This window comes from Archocentrus centrarchus, chromosome 15, assembly GCF_007364275.1.
Source record: "Archocentrus centrarchus isolate MPI-CPG fArcCen1 chromosome 15, fArcCen1, whole genome shotgun sequence".
Taxonomy (NCBI): Eukaryota; Metazoa; Chordata; class Actinopteri; order Cichliformes; family Cichlidae; genus Archocentrus; species Archocentrus centrarchus.
Window position 1 is genome coordinate 15613760 of NC_044360.1, and position 22574 is coordinate 15636333.

A 22574-nucleotide genomic window follows, 5' to 3' on the forward strand; every position below is an offset into this window, starting at 1 on the left:
AGGGGAAGACACGCGGGCAAATTGGCGACGGGCCGGGACGCGAACCCGCGCCGCCCGCACCGCAACGTGGCATGTGTATGTGGTTGCCGATTTCACTACTAAGCCACCCAAGCGGAAATGCAAGTCTTAAATACAAACAATATCTAGTTTACCACATGACTAACGCGCATGCTTTGGTAAAAACCTATAGCATCAATGACGTTTTGCCACACCATCACTATAGAAATGTCGGTTTTCTTCAACTCTCTGTTTTAAAACATCTCAGTGGCACACAAGTGTAAGTAATCTTTTCTTTCTTTCTTTTTTCTTGCTGTATTTAGTGGCTAAATGCCATTTGTCAAGGTACCATTTTGCTCATCATTTTGCCCCTCATAATTTGACTGTCAGTGCCAGAGACAGAGGAAATGGGATGTGAAAATGAGTGTGGTCAATTGAGGTCCAACAACGAAGGTTACACACATTCTCATCTGCTACAGAAGCAGGGGACACACAAAGGCAGGGTGGAAGAGCAATGTTAAAGGATATTTTAGCATGTCCTTTTGGATTAGGCCAGGAGATTGATATCTTCCAGTCAGATGAAGCTCTGATGTGAGTGATCCAGCTCTTCCATCATTGTGACATGCGGCTCTTGGCTAACGCTCATCCGTGTTGATGGGCACACCCTACGCCACAAGGGCCCTGGCTAACATACCCACCTTCCTCTTTCCCTTCTCTGTCTGCCTCACTCTGCCATCTCTGTTCTTTTATTTCCATTGCCCTTCTCCCCTGTTTTCTGTCACCATGTCATGTTCAATCACTGTTTGGCTGGCCAGGCACTCAGTCGGGCAGGCAGGGAGCAGGAGCCCCAGGTAGAGAGCTGCCTAACAGGCGTCAGGATGGGCACTGAAATGACTCTAATAATGGGGTCCCCGTGTGGCCCAGACTGGCCAGTCAGTTAGCAGGGCCAGGATGGGGACTAATAAGTGTTTGATGTCTGCAGGGGAAGGAAGTGTGAAGGAGTACAGCCAACCCTGGACACTCCAGTCAGGCAGGTGCAGCCAGGCAGGAACTAGGGAGACGACTGTGGAACAAGACGTCAGATCAGTATTGATATGTGTCACGCTGGAGGTTGCCATGCTGTTTGTTTAAGAGAGTGTCTCAGAGTAGTAGTAGCAGCCATGCAGTAATTGATGTCTAGATCAGAAGTGGAGCTTGAGGACAACCTGATGTGCCTAATGCTCAGCGAAACAAAATTTGTTGATTTTGTAGTGTGGTAAAGAAAGAAAATGCTGCACAATGTGTACCTAAATTATCAGTGCATGTGTAAAACTCCAGCAGCAGTTACACTCATGGCTAAATTTGCCGGCCATCCTTGATTTGATGGAAATTACCACCGACAGGCAGTGAGGTGCCATTTTGTCCACTGATGCGTGAAGTCCATCATTGTCTGTGTAGTTGAGTTTAGTTAACATGGCACTTAGCGACTGACATTGCTTTAGAGCCAGCAAAACATTGTCATTGTCATGTCATTTATCTTTTGCTAGACAATTTTCGATGTGGTCTTCACTGAACGCCTCACTGATGCTTCTAGCTTTTTACAGTAGGCATGTGCAGCCAGAGTTTCAGTGCCCTCTAAGAATAAACTGTATGTCAACCCCTCAACACATTTTAAACCCTGATATGGGAGGGAATGGCTTGCCCGGCACCTTGCACTGATAAAGCCACAGCTGTCCTTTCAAGTATGGCCATCTAGTAACAAGCTACTTCCCTTTGAACAGTTTTATGTGGTTGTAATTGACCTGACAATGGGGTTCATTATGCAGTCCCTTTCATGCTGTTTTGCCTGATAATTATTATTTAATGTGTTCGGATGGAGTGCATCATTAATTCATCCCTTCCTCCAATGTCAAAGAGATGAACAGTGAAGTTATCACTCTCTGGTGATTAATATTATGCTCTTTTGTTATTGAATCCTGTCCCAGTGATTAAACCTTCATTGAGCGACTCACCAGCCGCTCTTATTAACGGCACCATTAACAAACACAGTCGAATCCCTAATTGCAATTTTCACTTTTTTTTTTTTTTTTTTCCCCTGTTTTGGTCAGAGGTTTGAACCACTTATCTGTGCTTTTCTTTTAATTAGAAATCCTGGGCGTGATGAAGAACACAATCGATCAGTGTCAGGATATGTGCATGTGCATGTGTGGTGATTTGTGATCCACATGCTAAGGGAGGAAAATGGGCAGTTATGATTACTTGTGTCATTAGTGGTCTCATGCTCCTTTAAGAGTAGATGAACTCTAGCAGTAAATAACCAGCTCGTCATTAATGTGCTTACAGTTGAATTTATGTTGGTTGGATGACAAAATATGCTTTGCAGAAGACCCTCCAATGGGGACTTGGGACCTTCTGTCCTCCACCTTAAACAACCTTCCTGTTATCTGCAGCCTCCAGAGCTACTGTAACCACTGTGCTCTTCTATGTGGAATAAATGTCAGTGAAATTAATTTCACTTTTTTTTTTTTAAACTAGACCCCCCACAATGGCAATCTCTTCTTCAGTCAAAATTTATGTGCCCCAGAATTCAATTTCCTTCTCATCCTCATAAGTTCAAGGTACAAAGATGGATAACTGACAGGCATTTTTATGCATATGTGGTTATAACGGTAACTCACCTATCAGTGAATAATTTTGTCTTCAATTTAAAGTGTTTGTAAGCTTAATTAATGGCTATAAGCATTATATTATACCCTGCTGGTGAACTCAAAACATAACTAATACATAGGTTATGTACCTTCATGTCTTTTTAGGTAAGGGTTTTATCCTAAATTTTGTTTGCATTTATACTTTTGTAACTCATTATGCTACAATCACACATCTAGCCCTCAGTTTCTGAAGCACAGAAACATTTAGAATGAGCTGTTTTTCTACTTCAAGGAGAATCATGGAGAAAAAGCTACCTGGTATTGATCAGCGCTGGTTGAGCCATGACCCAGCAAGTTTCCTCTGAAAGCCTATCAGGATGTGGCAGCAGCAAATCCTTCAACTCTCCGTCTCTCATACACATGCGACCCATTTTTATTCTCCGCTGGCCTTCTGTGTGTGTGTGTTGTTATAGCATCTGAATCCTGCACAAAGTTCCTAAATCTGTCTCTGTTTCGGTCGGGGTTTTCTTTTTCATTCACTAGTGTAATTTAATACCTCACACCTAAAGAAAAAGAAACAAAGCCCTAATGAAAGTTTATGCTGCAACAATAAAAGCGGAAGTATAATACATCACAATATTTTATATAATATTATTAAACAGTACCACGTGCTGTGCTTTCGTATTCAATTAAAGCTACTGGATGTCTTACCATCCCACATGCCTTGCTATTCATTGTTATGTTGTAGGCTGTTTAATCCCCTCCTTTCTGTCTCCCCTGCACAGCTTCTCTCCCTCCATCCCTCTCCCTTCTCCCCAGCCTCTGCCTTGGTGAAAAATGGGGCGCATTTCCCTGATAGCCTGTGTGAATGTGGAGAGTATAAATGGCTAATGAATTACAGATGAACATTGACGCAAATTAATCTTCCTGATGTCCCAGGGTTATATGGCAGCTATTTAAAAGTTTAATCAATACGCTGAAGTTGAGAACATGCAGGCGCTGCAGTTGTTTGGCCGCAGTAAACGGCCAGGAGGGGAACAGGGAAGGCGTAAGCCCGGGGCATGCATCATGATGACAGCTATTTATGTTTAATGGACTAAATATTTTTTACTGGTGGAGGACAAATGTCACTTTAATTCTTAAAGTTACAAGCAGGAGGTTTGTTTGGGACTCGAGAGAGATGGGTGACACCTCCACTGTTTGAAAAGGTTAACTAATGGACATGCGGGTCTATTAGTTAAGACTGAATAAGAATGGATTTTGTTTGAGCATGCCATATTAAACCTTTACTTCTTTTGTGAGAAATGCACATCATAAAAATTAGATGATCTTCATGCTGATTCCATCAATAGGTTTTATTTCAGTGATGTGTGTTTAAATATATGGATTCCGATTGTGTCTGTAGTCTGTGTTTACAGTTGGTACAGGTAGTAACCGTCCATTCTCAGCAGTGAATTCACTGGGAACAGGAATAAAAATCATTCTTTTCAGTGCAGTAAAAACAGATCAGCAGTAGCATAACACAGTGATCAAAATATAAGTCGCTGGAGTGATCAACTGAAAGATCATGAGTCTTTGCAACTTGCTGGCTTCCTCTTGCAGCTCAAAGACATGCACGTTTGGTTAATTGGTGATTCCAAATAGGTCATAGGTGTGGACGCAGTAGTGGTTTTCTGTCTCTTTGTGTTAACCCTGTTCTGGAAGCCTGTCCAAGGGTTACCTCACCTTACTACTACTTAATGCTGTTGAGAAGCACCTACCTGTATGGTGTGTGGAAATACATCAGGAGCAAGTATGTTCTGGCTGAGCCTTATATTTTATTCTATATGACATCTTTTTTTAAGCTGAGCCCAACTCCAGTTACCTCATTCATTTAATTAGGCATTTGATTGGCCTCTCCCATCTTAATTCTATGAAATTAGCAAGAGAAAGTGCATACTGTCTTTCTATATTCAATATTCACTTCGAGATGCTGACTCCTGAGTTGCTTGGTATTGTTGCTGTTTATCTACAGTATGTATATATTTAACTGGTACTCAAAAGAAAAATATACTTAGCTCATACTGCCACACATAGCCAGCACACCAGTACTAAGTGAAACAATTCAATTTCTCTCCATGGCAATGTGCTGTGTGTGCCAGCTGACCTCTCAGTAGGCTGAATCACAGTCTACTGCCTGTTAGTTTATGGGACGCAGAGGGGTTATCTATCTACTGGCTTCCCTATAGAGAGGAGGTGGTGACTCCATCTCATGACGTTGGGCTGAACTGATAAAAGGACAGCCGGAGATGGATTGTGTCCACAATAATAGCCCTGCCTCACAGCAGCCTCTGCCCCAAGCCCATAAGTCACTCGCACCAATTCTTATAGAAGTCAGCGATGAGCAACATCTGACCCCATCCCCCACCTGCCCAGTGTTATTTCAGCCTTTGGAGATAATACAGAAAGTGTAATTGTGTTGTTAATTGGATTCTTCAAGTTCTGTTTTTTCCCTGATGGATGGAAACAGAGAAAATTGTTGGCTAAGTGGCCAAAAAAGGAGCGTGAGCCTTAAAAGGAGAGTGGTAAAAAAAAATTCAGCAAATAATCAGAAAGCAGAAGCGAGTACAGAGGAGGAGAAAGACAAAGTGGAAGCAGTTAATACAAGAGGGGAGAATAGATGTGGAGAGGGGACAGGGCAAGAAACTAGGAGTGGAGGGAGTGAATTCATGCCGAGAATAGATAACCTTGATGTTAAAAGCTACATCCGTTGGATGTGTCTTTCTGTGACATATTGATGGCCCTTGAAAAGAGTCAAGCTGATTGTATGCAGGGAACAATCATTAAACCCACTCCATCTCCCTCCCTCCTCTGACTCCCTCTGTCTTCCTCTTATAAGTGTTCACTGATGAAATGCTACAAGAGTCACACATGCTATAATCTCAAAAATTTGTCGAAAGTCCGGATCTCGTAAACAAACTGTTTCTGATGCACAATGGGCCTCTGTCCCATTTTGTTTTAGGTGTTGAGACCCCCAGCAAGCTCTGTTTATTACCCCTCTGTTTATATTATTACTAATATTATGACATCAGATTTGATTCTTTAATTTATTAGCATTATATTATTTGCTAGAATCACAAAATTTAATCTTAGAAGTTATGTATTACTGCTAACTTGCCCTTGCTCTTGGAGAGTGCCTTGGGTGTTACAATTTCATAATTGCAGCAGAAGACTTGAACACAAAGAGAAACTTAATAGTTTGTCAGGTTCAGAACTGGTAGAAGAAGTCTGAGCTTTCTTTCATCCTGACTGTCCTTACCCACACCCATGCTCCACTGTTAAGAGTAGTTAATGTTCTCTTACGCATCCACATAAAAACATAGAGACGCTGAATAAGGAAGGAAATAAAATTAAATTTAGGAGGAAATTAAGTCTTTTCTTTCGATTAAAATCTTTATGGGATTTTTTTTTTTTTTTTTAGGTTTCACTGGTGGTAAACCTGTTTACATATTATGGTAATTGTATGCAACAAGGCAATAAACATTGATTACATCTTTGTCAGTTGTGTCATCTGGGATTGTTTTACTGGTTTGGTTATACTTTATTATTAAGAAATTCTATATTCACCATCAGCTGTTGATGCGCTATGTGTTGATTTGGTATTAGAGCACTGTAAATATGAAGTCTGCACAGTTAGCTTACTCACACTGTGGGAGAATAGCCCATCAAGCCCCTGTAGAGAGGACACATGCTTTGGGTAATCAGCTTGCAAAAGACCAGACTTTTCTGACGATGAACCCACACTGCAGCAATCAGCAAGCAGGAGATACAAAGCACTGATTCTGCAGGCTTTTAATAAAGACAAGAGGGTTTGCGTTTAACTTGGGGCTACATAACATATATAGTACAAAGGCCTGATTGTGACTCCACCAGGGCATGATGGAAACGTTAGCCTCCCCATCACTTTGTTAATCTGTCACTTTAATGGCTGCTCTCACTGTTCTCCCTGCGCGCTTGAGACAAAGGGTGTATGGGTTTGTGATAATGTGTACATGGTTGAGAGTGTGGGTGTTGATTCAAGTGTGCTCATCCGTGTCTCAGGGTACACAGAGGATATTGTAGACTACCAAGTTTGGCACTGTAACACTTGTTATTAAGTATCAGTTCATCAGGCAGAACCCCACCGGCGTGAGCATGGCCTCAGAGGGCATTATGTAAGACTGAGTTTGGCTTAGTTATTCCCTTTCCTGTCTCCAGCCACCCCATCTTTCTCCTGGTTTCTCTTGTAATAAGAGCAAGCACTTGCTGTGAAGGGACTCCAGCGAACTGGAATGTGTTTATGCACCAAACACACTGCTTAATGTAGTGCTGAAATGTAGAGCTTTCAACGTTCATGCACTTTTTCACCCACTGGGAGACGGACCTCTTGCCTGTTCTTTGTTCTTCTCTTTTCCTTAATTTACTCTCCCACTTCTCCTATGATTGCACACAAGTGTATATATTAGCGCTGTTGTAGAGCTACAGGTCACACATTTTCCAGAGCTTTCTGATTGGTACTGGAGAATCACAGAATGTGGTCCCTCCAATCCTTCTTAGTCCCACAGGCTAGTGACGAGCTCAGCAGAGTGTGAAGGTTTGAGGGGTCTTTGGCTTTAGTTCCTTCATCTGTGAAGGTTATCTCTGAAAGGCTTTGGTTGCAACCTACAAATATATCCCCTCTAGGTAAGGTCTTATAGGAGCCTTGGTTCTGGTACCGCAGTGGGTAATCTCTCCCCATCGCCCTACTCCTGGAGAGCGTGAGTTTCTCGCTGGGTAAGCTGTGAATATGTGAAAGGCCCCAGTACCCATGTGATCAGAGCACTGTGAGACACCCTGATTCTTGTGGTGTCAAGCCCACTCTCCAGCCGTGGCACCTATATCCCCAGGCAAATCACGGCAGCTGGAATTCATCCCCCCATCCCAACCTCCTCACTGTCAGAGAAGCACATGCACACACAAACACACACGTGTATGTACCCCCCCATACACCGGGGGAGCAGGCAGGCACGGAGCTGGTCCTGGATTTTATCGGAGGTGACAGCTTCTCACACTTCAGTGTTTGGATCACCTCAAGTAGCTGGGCTATGAGGGGAAATGAGCACTGCTCCACTACAAAGTCCAGATTTAGATTGACTGAGCTTGTCCTCGGGCCTGTGGGCTTCTGCTGCTGCTGTACTGCTCCTCCGCCTGACAGAACACCCACTACTGCTGCCAGGGACTGGTGTGTGTGTGTCTGTGTGTGTGTGTGTGTGTGTTTGTGTCTCCATACGCTATATGTGTGCATATGTGTGTGTCACTTGGTAGAGCCTACTTTGAAGAGTCGGAGAGAGTGGGGGAAAGAGAGCGATGTGTCAGGTTTGGTTAGAATTGAGGGTGGCATCAGAATATGCTTGGCACTAATATGGCACCAGTATCTCTGTCCCCGTCTCTGCTTTCTGTCACTTAGTTGCCATTCTCTCCTCGCCCTTGACAATGTCTCTTTGGATTATGTGATTGGACTTACCACTTGGAGCACCCCTCATCCCTCTGCGACACTGCCTCTCCAATGAGTCTCTCCTTCTCCGCCTTGCATCTGGCCTGCCCCTCCCTCCTCCTGTAATACACTTGATGTCTATTTAGAAAAAAAAAATGGTGAAAGCTTTATCTGTTCTGCTGTCAGATGATCATTGACGGCAATAATGCCACTTGTCCTTGCCTCATTTGGCAAGAGGTGACACCTAGGTTCAGCCCGCCACATTCATCAAGTGGCAGTGGAAGCAAAGTGACATCAGCGTCTGAAAACCAACTAGTGAGCTGTGGGCAGCTTTCTGCATGGACAGCGCTGCCTTTCAGTACAACAAGAAAGCACTGCAGATCATCTTGGTTTCGTCCTGTGATGTGACTTCAATTTTAGGACTTGGATTCATTGAGATTTTTAATTGTTATTCCAATAGATTACTTTTCTCTGAGTTTGTTGAATAACTAACATCTGAATTAATCATTTTAATACTGTAGACTAGACAAAGCGATATATATATATATATATATATATACATATATATATATATATATATATATATATATATATATATATATATATATATATATATATATATATATATATATATATATATATATATATATATATATATAAACCTCTTTGATAAAGTAATTCCACCTGTTTTTGATGTGACCATAGCACATAGATGCTATGAGTTCTGTTTGTTTTGAGTAGTATTATAGTTTTAGCAGTTTCATCTCAAATGAAATGATGAGAAATGTTGTGTGTGGAAGTTTTTTCTCACCATTTACAGATATGTAATATGATACCTTAATAAAAAGTATTATATGCACATAAAACCAGTACAGATGATGAAGAAAAAGCAGGAGATCCTCTTATTTGAGAGGCCAGGGTAGAGAATTTTTGGAAATGTTTCAACATTTTTCCTGCCAGTTATTTATGATGATAAATTATTGAATAATGTGGTGTTTGTTTCAGCTTTAGTTTGGACCATTGGTTGCACAAATGAAGACATTGCTTTGGGTTCTGGGTAATTGTGACAGACATTTATCACTGTTTTAAGATTTTTAATTAAATAATTAAGAAAAACGAAAAGTTTAATTTATAATAAAAATCATTAAATAAAACAACTACTTTACTCCATGGTTGTAAATAATCCTAGATAATAATCTTAGGGTTGCACTGCTTTCTTTAAATAGTTTCTAATAATATACAGTACTGGTATCCAAACGTTTGACTTGCACTGCATAATTACACTTTCCTGACTAAACTTACCTAATTTGTCTGTTTGGACACAAATGCCCTCCACCCAGCTGGTGGAGGAATATTGCTCATTGTGATGGTTCAGGGTGTGTCTGTGGGAGTGTGCACGGGTGGCTGTGAGCTCGTTACTCTCAGGGCATTGCCCCGAAACCACACTGGTCTTTCTCTGGAACTGGGAGACACTCATCCTTCCCAACAACACCTCTCATCCCCTCCAGGAAGTGCACACACACACCCGGTTTAAAAGAACACGACTACAGTAAACAAAACACACTTTTTGTTTACTTTCAGGGTTTCTTACTAAGGCTTAGTTTGTGTATCTTTAAAGTCTAACAAATACACTGACTTCTACATAGTTATCTTGAGATTACTCAACAGATTGTGGCCATTAGTAGAGAGACACATTTTATCTGAGAATCAGGGTAGACTGAAGACGCCTTCAATAATAATATATATGAATAGTTTCAAATGAGCTTTTGCAGGTTTGCTGTTTCTTGGTTTCCTGCCATACTGATCATCAAACAACCTCAGAGTTAGGCTGTGAGAGTCTTGCAGGCAGGTTGAAAACTACTGTTGTTCATCTGTGTGAAGTGGGATTTTGTTATTAAGATACTCATAGAAATGCAGTCTAAATACAAGTAATGGCTGCATTTCAATGTGAAAAGTACATACAGGTAATCAGGTGTGAATAAGGTCAAGTAATCTCTGATACTATGCGCTATGAATGGAGGTGAATATATTATTTATTTATTAAATGTATCAATAACTATTATTCATTGTTTTTACTGACCCAAACTTACCTAATTTTCCTCTTTTTGTTTTTAGGGGTATTTGCCAAGTGTCGCTACATCTACTATGGCAAGCACTCAGAGGGCAACAGATTCATCCGAAACGATCAGCTCTGATGGGCAGCTGCTCAGGCTCAGTGAGGGATACAGATGACAGTGGTTGCTAACAGAAGGACGGGAGGATCAAGGCAGGCTAATTTATTAAAACCAGTGGTGAAATTTGGCTCCTTTGATCTCCAATTGGGAAAGAAAAAAGGATTTAAACTCTTTCAAAAATATGCTCTTATATAAGAGGAAGGGTTTCTTTTAGTTTGTTGTGTTTTTAAAGATCATATTGCAGCCCCCATAGTTAGAGCCTCTTCAGCTTCTGCCTCCCTGCATTGCAGCTCAGCCAGAGATGACACTCCGAATGACATGATTGCCTCTAAGCATTTGCAGCCGCAAAACTCCAGACTCACAACACACAAACACAAGGACACAACTCTTCTCTCTCTTTCTCAGCGACAAACATACCCGGCCAATTGCATCCTCTTCTTTGACAGCCGTGATCGATCACTTGTCCACTACCACCACTAATCAAGGGTGAGGAGGTTAGGGTCACACACCTGGGGCCTGACATGGACTCATCTCTTTTATTCTGTGAATCATTTGCTCACACACACTCATGTAAATGCTATTTAAAGCATTAAGACATTAAGACAATAATTTAACAGAACAGGGCTTATACAGCTTCATTAAAACATTGCTGTTTTTTTCAGTCAACACCTCAGGCACAATCAGTGCTTCTTGTTTAGTTTGGAGCAAAATATTTTTTTCTTTCCTTTTTTTTTCTGCTTGTATAATTTTTATTTGGTTATGTTTTTATCTTTTGGTTGCTTAGAAGAGAATGTGTCTTTCTGAAAGTCAAAGGTGTGATAACTAAGAAGGTTTGGTCAGTTCTTTATGCAGTGTGCAGCTTAAAGATAAAAACATTCCAGTACCAGCTTTATTGAAGAAGAGTTACTCATGAGTTTTTTGCCTTTCCAGGTTCATGTCATATTGCTGTCATTATTTGCTTACTCTTGGAACACCTCAGAACAACCAGTGTTGCTGCATGAGAAATGTTTACATTTTATTATTCGCTTTATAATTATTGCAGCTTAACGTTGCAGTATTGATCCTTGTAACACCTTTTCGCAGCAGTGGGTCAAATTTCTAAGGCAACAAATAGAAATTTGAATGTGAATGATGTAATAAATCTGATCTGATGTGAAATCATATTAGCGGGATTTAATTAAATGGGTTGAACTAACACGTGTCTCTTGTCAAATTGATATGGAGTTTAAGGTACTATGGTGCTTTCATATTTAATTCCCTATGCCACCACTTTAAACTGTTTCCTAATGATGAAATGTCCATCACATACATATTTTTTTCATGCTTAAAGCTTATTAAAGATGTCAGTAACTGACAAAACTCATCTGTCATCAAATCATAGGGCTTGATTACTTACACTCTAGAAGTGATGAAGGTGAATAAACCACAGTGATGAGACAGAGGCTTGATTTATTTGGGACTTGAAAGAAACCATGTTGAGCTTCAGCACAGTGTGTCACTCATCCACAAAGAGATGAAGAAAAGGTCAGAGATAGCCTGATGGAATGTTTGTTCACAATGTCTCTTTCTGTTCATCTCATATTTCTATTAGCTTAAATATTTGCACTAGTTTACAAGAATATATGTGTGTGTGTGTGTGTTTGCTTGCTTGTATGCGCTTATTCACTTCACAACTTTCAACAGGACTGTGTGACCATATTCCAGATGACATGCCGTTCAGGAGCCTGGTCACTAGTGCTGGCGTTTCAAAATGACAAGGTTTATTTGTCTGTGTTTTGATATGCTCAGAGGAAACCGGAGCTGACAGCCGGAGGAGGCAGGAAGAGGGGAGCCACAACAAGTTCCCCCCGCACAACATAAAATGTCATCCTTCCCCTGGCTGCAGCGCACGCCCAGCCATCCTGCTGAAAAGAGCAGACATTTAAAACTTTGTGACATGTGTCACAGGCACTGCCATTGAGCCAGTGCCACTGACGGAGCTGGAATTGACAGGCCCCAAGCCACCGGAGCTGGCTGGGGGACACACCGAGTTTGGTGCGTGTCACTTCCCATCCTCGTCAGGGATGCATCCCGAGCTGCCACACCAACACAAACTGCATTATGGGGTGGGCAGGGAGTGCCAGATTGGGTTGACATATGCTTGACGTGTGCCTTTGTGCATGTGCTGGGATGAATGGGATGCTTGGCATCACGGAGAGTCGATTAATTAAGGTATGAGACACAGATCTACCTGTAGGCGGTGCCCTCCTTGACCCTCAGTTCCGTCACTGAGGCTGCTCCTTGGGAACTTCTTGGATGAACAAATGGCACGCCACTTCATCACAGCAGATCAGTGACATTCTGCTATAGTAGCCCTGCAGGCTCCTGTGCTAGCCATGGTGTGTGTGTGTACATCTGTGTGTAGGCGCCCACATAGGAAGTGCAACTCTGAATGTGCATATTTTTATGTCAATCCGTGTCTATGTGAGCATCTTCTGGATCTATATGCAGTTTATATTGTCATTTTTTTTGCTGTTTATTTACTTAGCAATATCTTAGAAATGGAACGTGACACAATAAAACCTAAACACCAACAATATGTAACCTGCATTTGCTGCATGTGCTGTTGATATCTACAGATATACATTTAAAATACCAATGATGATGTGACAGCTCTACCTGTATCTTTTTTTAATATTTAAATGTGAAAGTCTCATTTAATTTCATCCTTGCACAATGGTGAATAGTACTGTACATACTTTTGTCGCCCAATATTGGAAGACTTTCAGATTGTATTTACATATTGTATGAGCTCTGAGATTTTTCTTACATTGTTGGCACAGCACAATTCTCCTCCCCAAAGGCACACAAGTGTGTGACTTGCTGTCAAGAAAACTAAGGACCAATCGCCCCATCACCAGATATCAGCCAACAGCCTGATGACTGATTGGCATGAGCTAATGCAAATTTACAAGGAGGCGGAGGAAGGAAAAAGGACTTGTCTGTATGAGTGACAAGTGGCCACTGATAGAGCAGCAGACAGGATGGGGCGAGATTTAGATTTAACTGTCCTCCTGGCTCTAGAAATCTCTTTCCCCCTTTTTCCCTTCCTACCCCACTTTTTCTGTGTCTGTGTCTGACATGCAAACCCTTTTCCTCCTGCTACTGAAGACATCTGGCAGCACACTGCTGTCTCACTTGATCCAGAGGAGCTGAAAGGGGGTGGGAGAGTGGCCCTTATTTCCGGGCCTGGTCTTAGATGAGTAACATTTGTCACTCAGGGTTGTGCTGTAGTAATTAGCTTGTCAGTGGGCACCAGGCTGAGCTGGCTCTTTCTGCTAAGAAAGATGGACAGACTGACACAGGAGCTGACAGCCAGTCGATAATGTGGCAATTAATGTCATAAATAATTCCACTGCCAATTATATCAAAATGGACCCTGTCCTTTCACAGGGCCTGGTACTCCCTTATCATTTCCTCTGATAAGGGGAACAACCATCCTCACCCCCCCTCACCCCTATAATTATGGGGCTTTTTATATGGAAATATAACATGGCCTTGCTCTCTCACATGTTTATAGCACAGGGGTGAAAAGTAGAAAGAGGGGGACACGAACAATAAATGTAGCATGCTAATAAATGTGTTTTGTGCCCTTTACCTTGGGCACTCCGACAGGTCGTGTGGCAGGACTGTGAGGCATTTCAAATGTCACTGGCATGTGCAAAATAGGGAGAAAAAAACTTGATTTGAAAATGCAGGCAATTATGTGAGAGAGATCGATTTGAGCTGATATTCTAAAGGTTGCAAAAGCTTAACAAACACTGAGAATATTGATCCTGATGCCCCATTGCTTGGTGGGAAAAATCATATCTATTCTGTCTTCAAGATGCAGGTCAATCAATCGCAGTAAGTGTGAATGCTTGATGAGCTGGAATCCACAAGGGTTCACTGAATAGTAAATGTGCTGTATATTGGAGGGAAGTAAAAGTGGGAAAGCGGGAATTTGCTTTGAAATGCTTATTATCCAGCGCCTCGGCCCGTTTCCGCGGGCTCATTTGTCTCGACAAGTGTCTCAGTCACTGTGAACGGTCCCCATCAGCATGACACTAAACTCTTCCTGTGAAATGTATGAGCAAATAAAGTGAGCTCAGCACATGTAAAGCCCTCCTAATGCATTGTAAAACAGCCTTAAACACATCAGATGTATCTTCGGGATGGGAAGGTCGCTCTGATGGTAATATATGGTCTGTGCTCAGAAGTCTCAAGGTCGTGTCAAATTCACCTACATAATGCATGATTTCCCGTTACTCTTACAGACTCCAATCATGCCTCGCAAGCCTTGAGATGAAAATTTTAATAAGTAAATCAGCCACCTTGCTGGCATTTCTATTACCCCTCAATGTGCACTGACAGAGAAAATGAATAATTCTAAATAATAACACATAGTAACAAATCATATTTACTGCTCCGAGAGAGAAGAGCTGCCGTGGATGTAAAACTGTTAGCTGGTTTTAGTTATTCTTTCATCTTGCCTGTATGGATTTTACCTCTGTTTTTTTGTTTGCTTTGTGCCGCTGTGTAAATGTGTTCTTTGTACTTTATGAAGATGAGCATGTCGCTCCTCCACTTGTCACTGTCCTCTCGTTAGATTGTGTGTGTAATTATTGTGTCATTTATTGCACAAGAATTGCTTGCTTTGAATAAAGCAGTTAAATGACCCTGTTAGCATAATTAATTTAACCATCCTGAGGGTCTGCAAAGTCGCAGCCTCATGAATATTAATCATTGTCAGTGTTGTGCTAAATATTGTACGACAACGACGCAGCGTGTTTTTGTTTCGTGTTTGTTTTGAAGTGATACATCGTTTGATGCAATTTTTGAGTGAAATTTGGACTCTTTGTTCCTGATTCTCAAACACTTTCTCCATTTGTTTTTTCCTGTAACCAGTTTATATGCAGTCCACATGTTAAATACATTCGGCCGCATGTAATAAGATAAATATTTGATGAGACGCTTTCACTTTTGTTACTTCTGCATCATGAAAACAACAAACACATTGATTTGGCAGAAAACATATAGTAATTATACAGAACTTTATCGCGGGGGGCATAAAGTTTGCATTTTGATGTTCACACCCTAAGGCCCTACAGCTGTACATTATATGACACAAAGCATCAGCTTCTGATTTTACATGTTTGCAGGCCTGCTTCTTTGGGTGCCTAAGAGCATGCATTGCACCCTTACTTTAAATTTGAATAATAAATAGAAATTGCAATTTATTTGTAAACTAGGGTGTAATTACCTTGTTTTACATTGTAATTACAACCTAGTTTCCACATATAAGCAGCCCAAATAAAGACATTAGACATACCAAACAAATATATATAGTACTGGGTATCCCCTATAGTCACGTAATTGTCATGCATTATTATACTTTATCTACTATACTATATCTATACTTTAAATTAAAGATGTTTTTTGGTTTACATTATGCAATTACAAGAAACATCAAAATTTCACAAAAACACAGCTTTGCTATTATTGCCGATGTGCAAAAAATTACTTGTATTTTCATGTTATGACTGTTTGAGATAAAAATCCAGATAAAATATGCTTGATATGTATATAAACTGGGCAGTAATAATCTTTTTGGCAGACAACAATCACTTTAATGTGTCTGCAGTGATGCATCCCACTAATTTGAGATGCCAGGCCTCGCAGGCTTGAATTGGACAATCAAACATTGCAAAAGAAATTCCTGGAAATATTGGCATTTACTTCTTCTATCAGGTCCCGAGGGTGGAAATGCTGATTGTGTGGAATTGTGTGTGTGTTTATCTAACAAGTGGACATAAAAAGGAACCAGGAAAAAAAAAAAAAAAAAAAGGCCCCCAGGAGAAATGGCTGGTTTTCTCACATGGCCAGATCTGTATGACTCCATTGAGGCACAAGAGAATACTTGAACAAGCAGTGTACTGTACAATGAAGTGATGTGTACCTACAGTATCCGTGGCATCATGCTTGTTCATTCAAATGGCTGCTTCGGGTGGATGCAGAAATTACACCCCCTCCCCCAACACACACACACACACACACACACGCAGATTATTGAACGTGTTTTGAACTGTAAACAATGTTCATACATTTCATATGAACACACATTATGAGCCCCACGGTGGTGTGACCTGAGGGACAAGTGTGCTTGTGCTGTATGTCAGACTCTGTGGTATTTCCTGCGGCACTCTGAGCTTATCTCTGGGGTCCTCTGGAGGGCAGCCTCTAAAATGGCTCGACTTGGCCTTGGCTGATGACAGTGATATACAGAGGCAGTCAAATTGTGACACACGGCCGTGAGTAATTGTGAGGAAAAGGTGAGGGAAATCTGTTCTGGGGTGACTCTCAAAGACATGGAGATCCAGCCAGCTTCCTTGGGGTGTGGCTTAGTTCAAATGAAACCCTTGAATCATGAATACTCTGGAGGTGAGGCACTATTTACTGCAGCTAATCCTGCTTTTATGGAAACAATAATGGTGGTCAGTTGCTGGGAGCTCATGTTTTAAGTAACCCATGTTTTTTGTTGTTGGGGTGTTTTTATTTTGTATAGTCATTGTTTTGTTTTTTGTTTTTGATGTTTCTTTTATGTTATATTTGTTTTGTAATGTTGCAACTGTTTCTAATAAGTAAATTTAATGAAAATCTTTTTTTTTTTTTTTTTAAGGAAGAAAATTAAAAGGACAGTGAACAAATGCTGGTTGACTGTCGAACTATAAAGGTGAATATATAACCAAATGCCAATCACACTGAAATATTTACTCAAGTCAAATATATTCTATCTCAGGGATCCTCAAATCCAGGCCTCGAGGTCCGGTGTCCTGCAGGTTTTAGATGTGTCCCTGAGCCAAGACACCTGAATCAAATGGCTGAATTACCTCCTCAGTATGCAGTCAAGTTCTCCAGAATCCTCCTAATGACTTCTTTATTTGACTCAGGTGTGTTGAAGCAGAGACACATCTAAAACCTGCAGGACACCGGACCTCAAGGCCTGGATTTACAATTTAATGTTGGCAATTAAGTTAATAATTTTTTTTAAAGAAATTATTAATAAATTACAAATTTAAAACAGCACCCTTTTGACACCACAGACAAAAGATAAAAACACATACACAGTAAAAGGCTAGCAGTGACTAGAGATGGTTAAATTTAACAACTTGTAGTAAAGATGGTCTGTATCAGGTCGCTGATTTTTTATTTCTGAATTAGGACCAATGTCTGTTTAAAAGGACAAAAAATGAACCAAAATCAATTCCTGTATACTAATTATTTTCTAAAATAAAAATATCCTTGCTCCAGATTCACTGGCTTTTCCCTGTGATAGCTAACTATTGTCTTTTGATAGCTAGCTAAGGATGTTAATTTACCAATTAGCTTACAAAACAGATATGAAAAAAGGGCCCTCACCATGCCTCGGGGCCCTTGTGTCGGTTAGTCCAGTTTCACATTGTCAGTTTGAAACAGACAGTCCTGGTTTTTGAAAGCATCCCTATCTGCAGTTCCCAAAGAGAGATATGGAAATTTCATCGTGACTGTGTGATTACCTAGTGGCAGAAACGATCATAGAGTAAAAGGGTATCTCAGGTGAACTTTAAAAATATTTTTATTTTATTTTATTTTATTTTATTTATGCAGCCAGGCACCAGTGGGCGATAGAGATGCTTTGGCTTCACTTTTGAGGAGCTGTCAGGTCGTCCATGTTTTTTACAGTCACTGGTTGGGACCATAGACAGATGGATGTAGCAACCATGTCACACATTGTTTTCTGAAGTCCTGTTTTGAAGCTTCAAGATGAGGATTTTCACCATCACTATCTTGGTTGTGAAAGACCAGATGTGACAAGGAAGGACATTTCTGACTGTGAAACAGCATGCTAATCGGCTAATGCCTTGTGACTGATAATTTGTTAGCCTCCAAAACAGGCTTAATTTTTTTATTCAGCATGACCCAGAATGAGTGACTGAGTCCATAAATTCAGCAGGAAAGTGTTTACAGAAGTCAAGCTGACATCTATAGGATGTCTATATTGCAACCACAGATATCACCATCTGCTGGCCCAGATAGAATGCAGGTTAACATCACTTCCATACTGGCTTCATTTTTTCAACCCGCAATTTGTGTCCATATTTTATACTGTCTACGGTGGCAGCCAGAGACCATTAAATTCAGCAACTAGCAATCTTAGGCTATGCCAGTGCTGATGTGGTGTGATTTTTTTTTTTTTCCCTGAGTTAAGAAGTTATGGAGAAAACCACAGCAAGCATATAAACCTAAAAAAGACAAAAAGTCATAGTTATATATTTATTCACTGCAATGCAGTGTCATTCTGTCAGTATATCATTATTAATACATTTATTACTTTTTGCTTTCCAAGATGTTCTTTTTTTTTTCCTTATAACCAATTTGCTCTCATTTGTTTGATAAACATCACTACATGGAGTTATGAAGTATTGACTATAGTTAATCAACTTGTTGGAACAATTTGTTTAAGATGAAGGAATGTCAGTGTGATGATGGCAGAGGTAAAGTTCATATACTGTAAGTCTCTGTGCAGAATCAATTCAATTTTTTTTTATTTATATAGCACCATATCATAACAACAGTCGCCTCAAGGCACTTTATATTAGTAAGGTAAAGACCCTGCACTAATACAGAGAAACCCCCAACAATCAGACGACCCCCTGTGAGCAAGCAGTTGGTGACAGTGGGAAGGAAAAACTCCCTTTTAATAGGAAGAAACCTCCGGCAGAACCAGGCTCAGGGAGGGGCAGCCATCTGCCGCAATCAGTTGGGGGTGAGGGGAGGGAGATGGGACAAAATACACACTGGAAGAGAGCCAGAGATTAATAATAATTAATGATTAAATTCAGAGTGAAAAGAGAGTGAAAAGAGGTGAGTGAAGAAGAAACACTCAATGCATCATGGGAACCCCCAGCAGCCGAGGTCAATTGCAGCATAACTAAGGAAGGGTTCAGGGACACCTGATCCAGCACTAACTGTAAGCTTGATCAGAAAGGAATGTTTTAAGCCTAATAAAATAGAGAGTGTGTCTGTCTCTCTAATCCACACTGGGAGCTGGTTCCACAGAAGAGGGGCCTGAAAGCTGAAGGCTCTGCCTCCCATTCTACTCTTGAGTATCCCAGGAACCACAAGTAAGCCAGCAGACTGAGAGTGAAGTGCTATTTTGGGGTGATCTTTAAGATGAGATGGGGCCTGGTTATTCAGCACCTTGTATGTTAGGAGAAGAATTTCAAATTGAGTTCAGAATTTAAGAGGGAGCCAATGACGAGAAGCCAATATGGGAGAAATATGCTCCCTCTTTCTAGTCCCTGTGAGTACTCTCGCTGCAGCATTTGGGATCATGAATACATTTTAATGCTTTCTGCGCTTGTGATCCAGAAAGAAGTATCTCAACTTGAGATACTTCTTTCTGGACCACAAGCGTTTTAGCCGTGCAGGTTAAATAAGTCAGTCAAAGCAGAGGTGTTCTCATAACAAACAATACAAATCATACACTATTCAGGATATGCATATGGTGATTAAATGCCAATAGCACAAAATATTGATCCATTTGCAAGAGCTGGTTTGAGTATCCTTGAGCTAAAGGTTTATTAGTTGTGATTCTCTTCTATGTGTGGGTAAACTCCAGCCGTGAACCTTCGCATTTGGGTATCAGGAATGTTTTCTCTCTCTCTCTGTCAGACAGGCTGATAGGCCTAACCTTGTCCTGTCTTTCCAAACATATTGATTAGTCTGTGAGAAGAGAGATGCCGAGTGCATAGGCTAAACTTGAAGTAATTCACTTCCTGCTAATATAATCCTATTTTATCACAATGAGGGAAAAGTTTGGAACTATACTTTTGAAGAAATGAGTCCACGTCTGAAGGCAGCAGTGCTCAGTTTTCCTCTTTTGCCTAATAAGAAAATAATTAAATGAATGTCTACATTTTTTTAATAATATCTGAATGCAATATTGCAACACTGAAAAGCGCGCTGACTTGACAACACAGTCTTAATTTCACGAGAAGTCGTCTAATGACAGCCATCCACATGTCTGAGTCTGCTATTGTTTGTGTGTCAGATAGACGAGCCAACCATCCATGGCAGGCTTAGAAAGGAAGATTCACCAAGTTTTCCAGAACAGGACATTCAACACAAATTACAAATGGCAGTGGCGGGGAGGGAAAAAAGAGAAAAGCCAACCCCTGTGCCTTTGTTGTTCTCCTTTAATTCTGTTAATCGCCCCCAGGTAAAGATTAGCTGCTCTTGCCGATTTAATTCAGCCTCAAATGATGCCACTACAAGGTCACTTTTTCTATTCCTCCTCTCTTCTGCGTTCCCTTCATTCCACCCTTCCTTGCCCACCCCCACCCTCTTCCATCCCAACAAACTCTCCCCTCCATTTCTCTTTCCGTGAGCAGGATTGAGTTGTCATGTAGTTCTAATAGGCAGCACAGGGAATCATTAGTCCACCTCGCCTCCCTGACTGATGGGTATTTCACTCCAATCATCTGAGTACTGTGCGTGTGTTTGCGTAGGTGTGTGTATGTGTGTGTGGAAGGAGAAAGCTGGAATACCCCCCCACCCCCACCCCAGCTAAAGTCACCCACACGCACACACATACTTTCCGCCATAGACCATCACCATCCCCCCATCCGTCACAGCATTGTGCGCCTGCTGCTATTGACAGAGTGTCAGAGCTGAGGGGAGATGTCTTAATCAACTTGGACACACTGGGCATTGATTTGACAAGCTGCTGTAATGACCTTCTTGTTTTTGTAAAGGATCACTGTTTATCTGGGACACAAGTGATGCGCTGAGCATGCCTCATCGTCATGGAAACTATTATCACAGTAGAATTGGGACAGGGCTCGGTCTTTGGATCTCTTCCTTTTCTGTCTCATTCACACAAACACTCCTTTACACTCACACACACTGCCACAGATATCAATATTGATATGTTTGAGGTGCTCTGGTATAATCAGATGTTTGTATACTGTACCGTACTTGACCACGATGTTAAACTGTTCTAGTTAAACAGTTCAGGGGTCAAGAGGTAGATGCTATAAGTGGTGTCAGCCTCCTTTGTGTCAATGTTATGGAAATCATTACAGAGTGGATGGATTGACTGAGATGTTCAATAATCCCACGACAGCTGTTCCGTTTACTTGCCTTCCAGCTCTTTTCGAAAATTGTTTTAAACATTGCAGGTCATTGATTTGCTAAATGACCCATTATGATGTCAAAACCAGTTTGTTATCAAGGGAAAAGTGATATATATACATACATATAGCTTATATTAGTCAGTGAATGTTTAAAAGAAGTAGCCAAAGATTTTCTTTGTGTTCAAGCACAAACAGGAATGGGGTGGTGCTCCATCATCTGGTTCATGACTAAAGGCACACCCTGCTCCCTTAAGAAGAAGAAGAAGAAGAAGAAAAAAAGGGCACTGCTGAGTTTATTTGCAGGGATCTCAGGTTCAGGGTGCTGTCAGCTTCTGTCAGGGCAATCAGCAACACTCAGCCTCCCTTGAATAGCCCGCACAGCAGACGGTAAATATTATTGGCATTCTGACACCCTCTCGCTGCGACGAAGTGTGTAAAATTGTTAATAAGGAACATGATGGGGCCACGGCATGCCATCCTGAGAATGGAAAAGCTCGCTCTTATTGGCAATTATCCAAATAACAGGATGAGGCGTCTGAGGACAGGTGATTTAAGTCCTTAGCTGGCGGGTGGAGAGGTTTGTTTTGGCAAAGAGGAAGTAAAGAAAAGTCACAGAGGTCACATGGTAAATATTGTCCTTGTGCTTTATCCATCAGTTAAACTCCTTATAAAATGTACATGGAGACCCTTGTATGCACTATTTGGAAAAATTGCTGAAGACACTATCCATATACGAGGCACTTTAACACTTGAGGGCTATTCTACACTGTGTATGATAGGTATCTGAGTGATACTAAAAAAAGGTAGGGTAAAGGTTGTTCGTGTGTCAGCTTTAAGTGTGGCTGAGAATGTGCTGCTTATTTACTGAAATCCACTCTTATTAGTTATTTCTATGCCTCCCCTGAAAGTCTCAATGTGACACTGAGATAAGGCAAACAGTTTTCCTCCCTTTGCATAGAGCAGGTAAGTCATTATTTTTAAAGGCATAGTATCTCCAAGTCACAGAAGGACACGTTGATAGCAGAATAAAGTACACAATCGTAAACGTTTATGCCAGTATTTCTCACTGTATGATTACATTTTTATGGTT

The 22574-nt window shown here is 41.0% G+C and overlaps 1 protein-coding gene across 1 annotated transcript in view; it reads left to right on the forward strand.

Moving 5' to 3' along the window:
* lrmda (leucine rich melanocyte differentiation associated) overlaps positions 1-11544 on the forward strand; it is a 212157-nt gene extending 200613 nt beyond the window's left edge. Inside the window, exon 7 of the mRNA XM_030748308.1 lies at positions 10231-11544. Within this exon, the coding sequence (XP_030604168.1) occupies positions 10231-10310 (80 nt within the window). The 3' untranslated portion in view covers positions 10311-11544. The remainder of the gene's footprint in view (positions 1-10230) is intronic.
* Positions 11545-22574: the final 11030 nt, after the last annotated feature.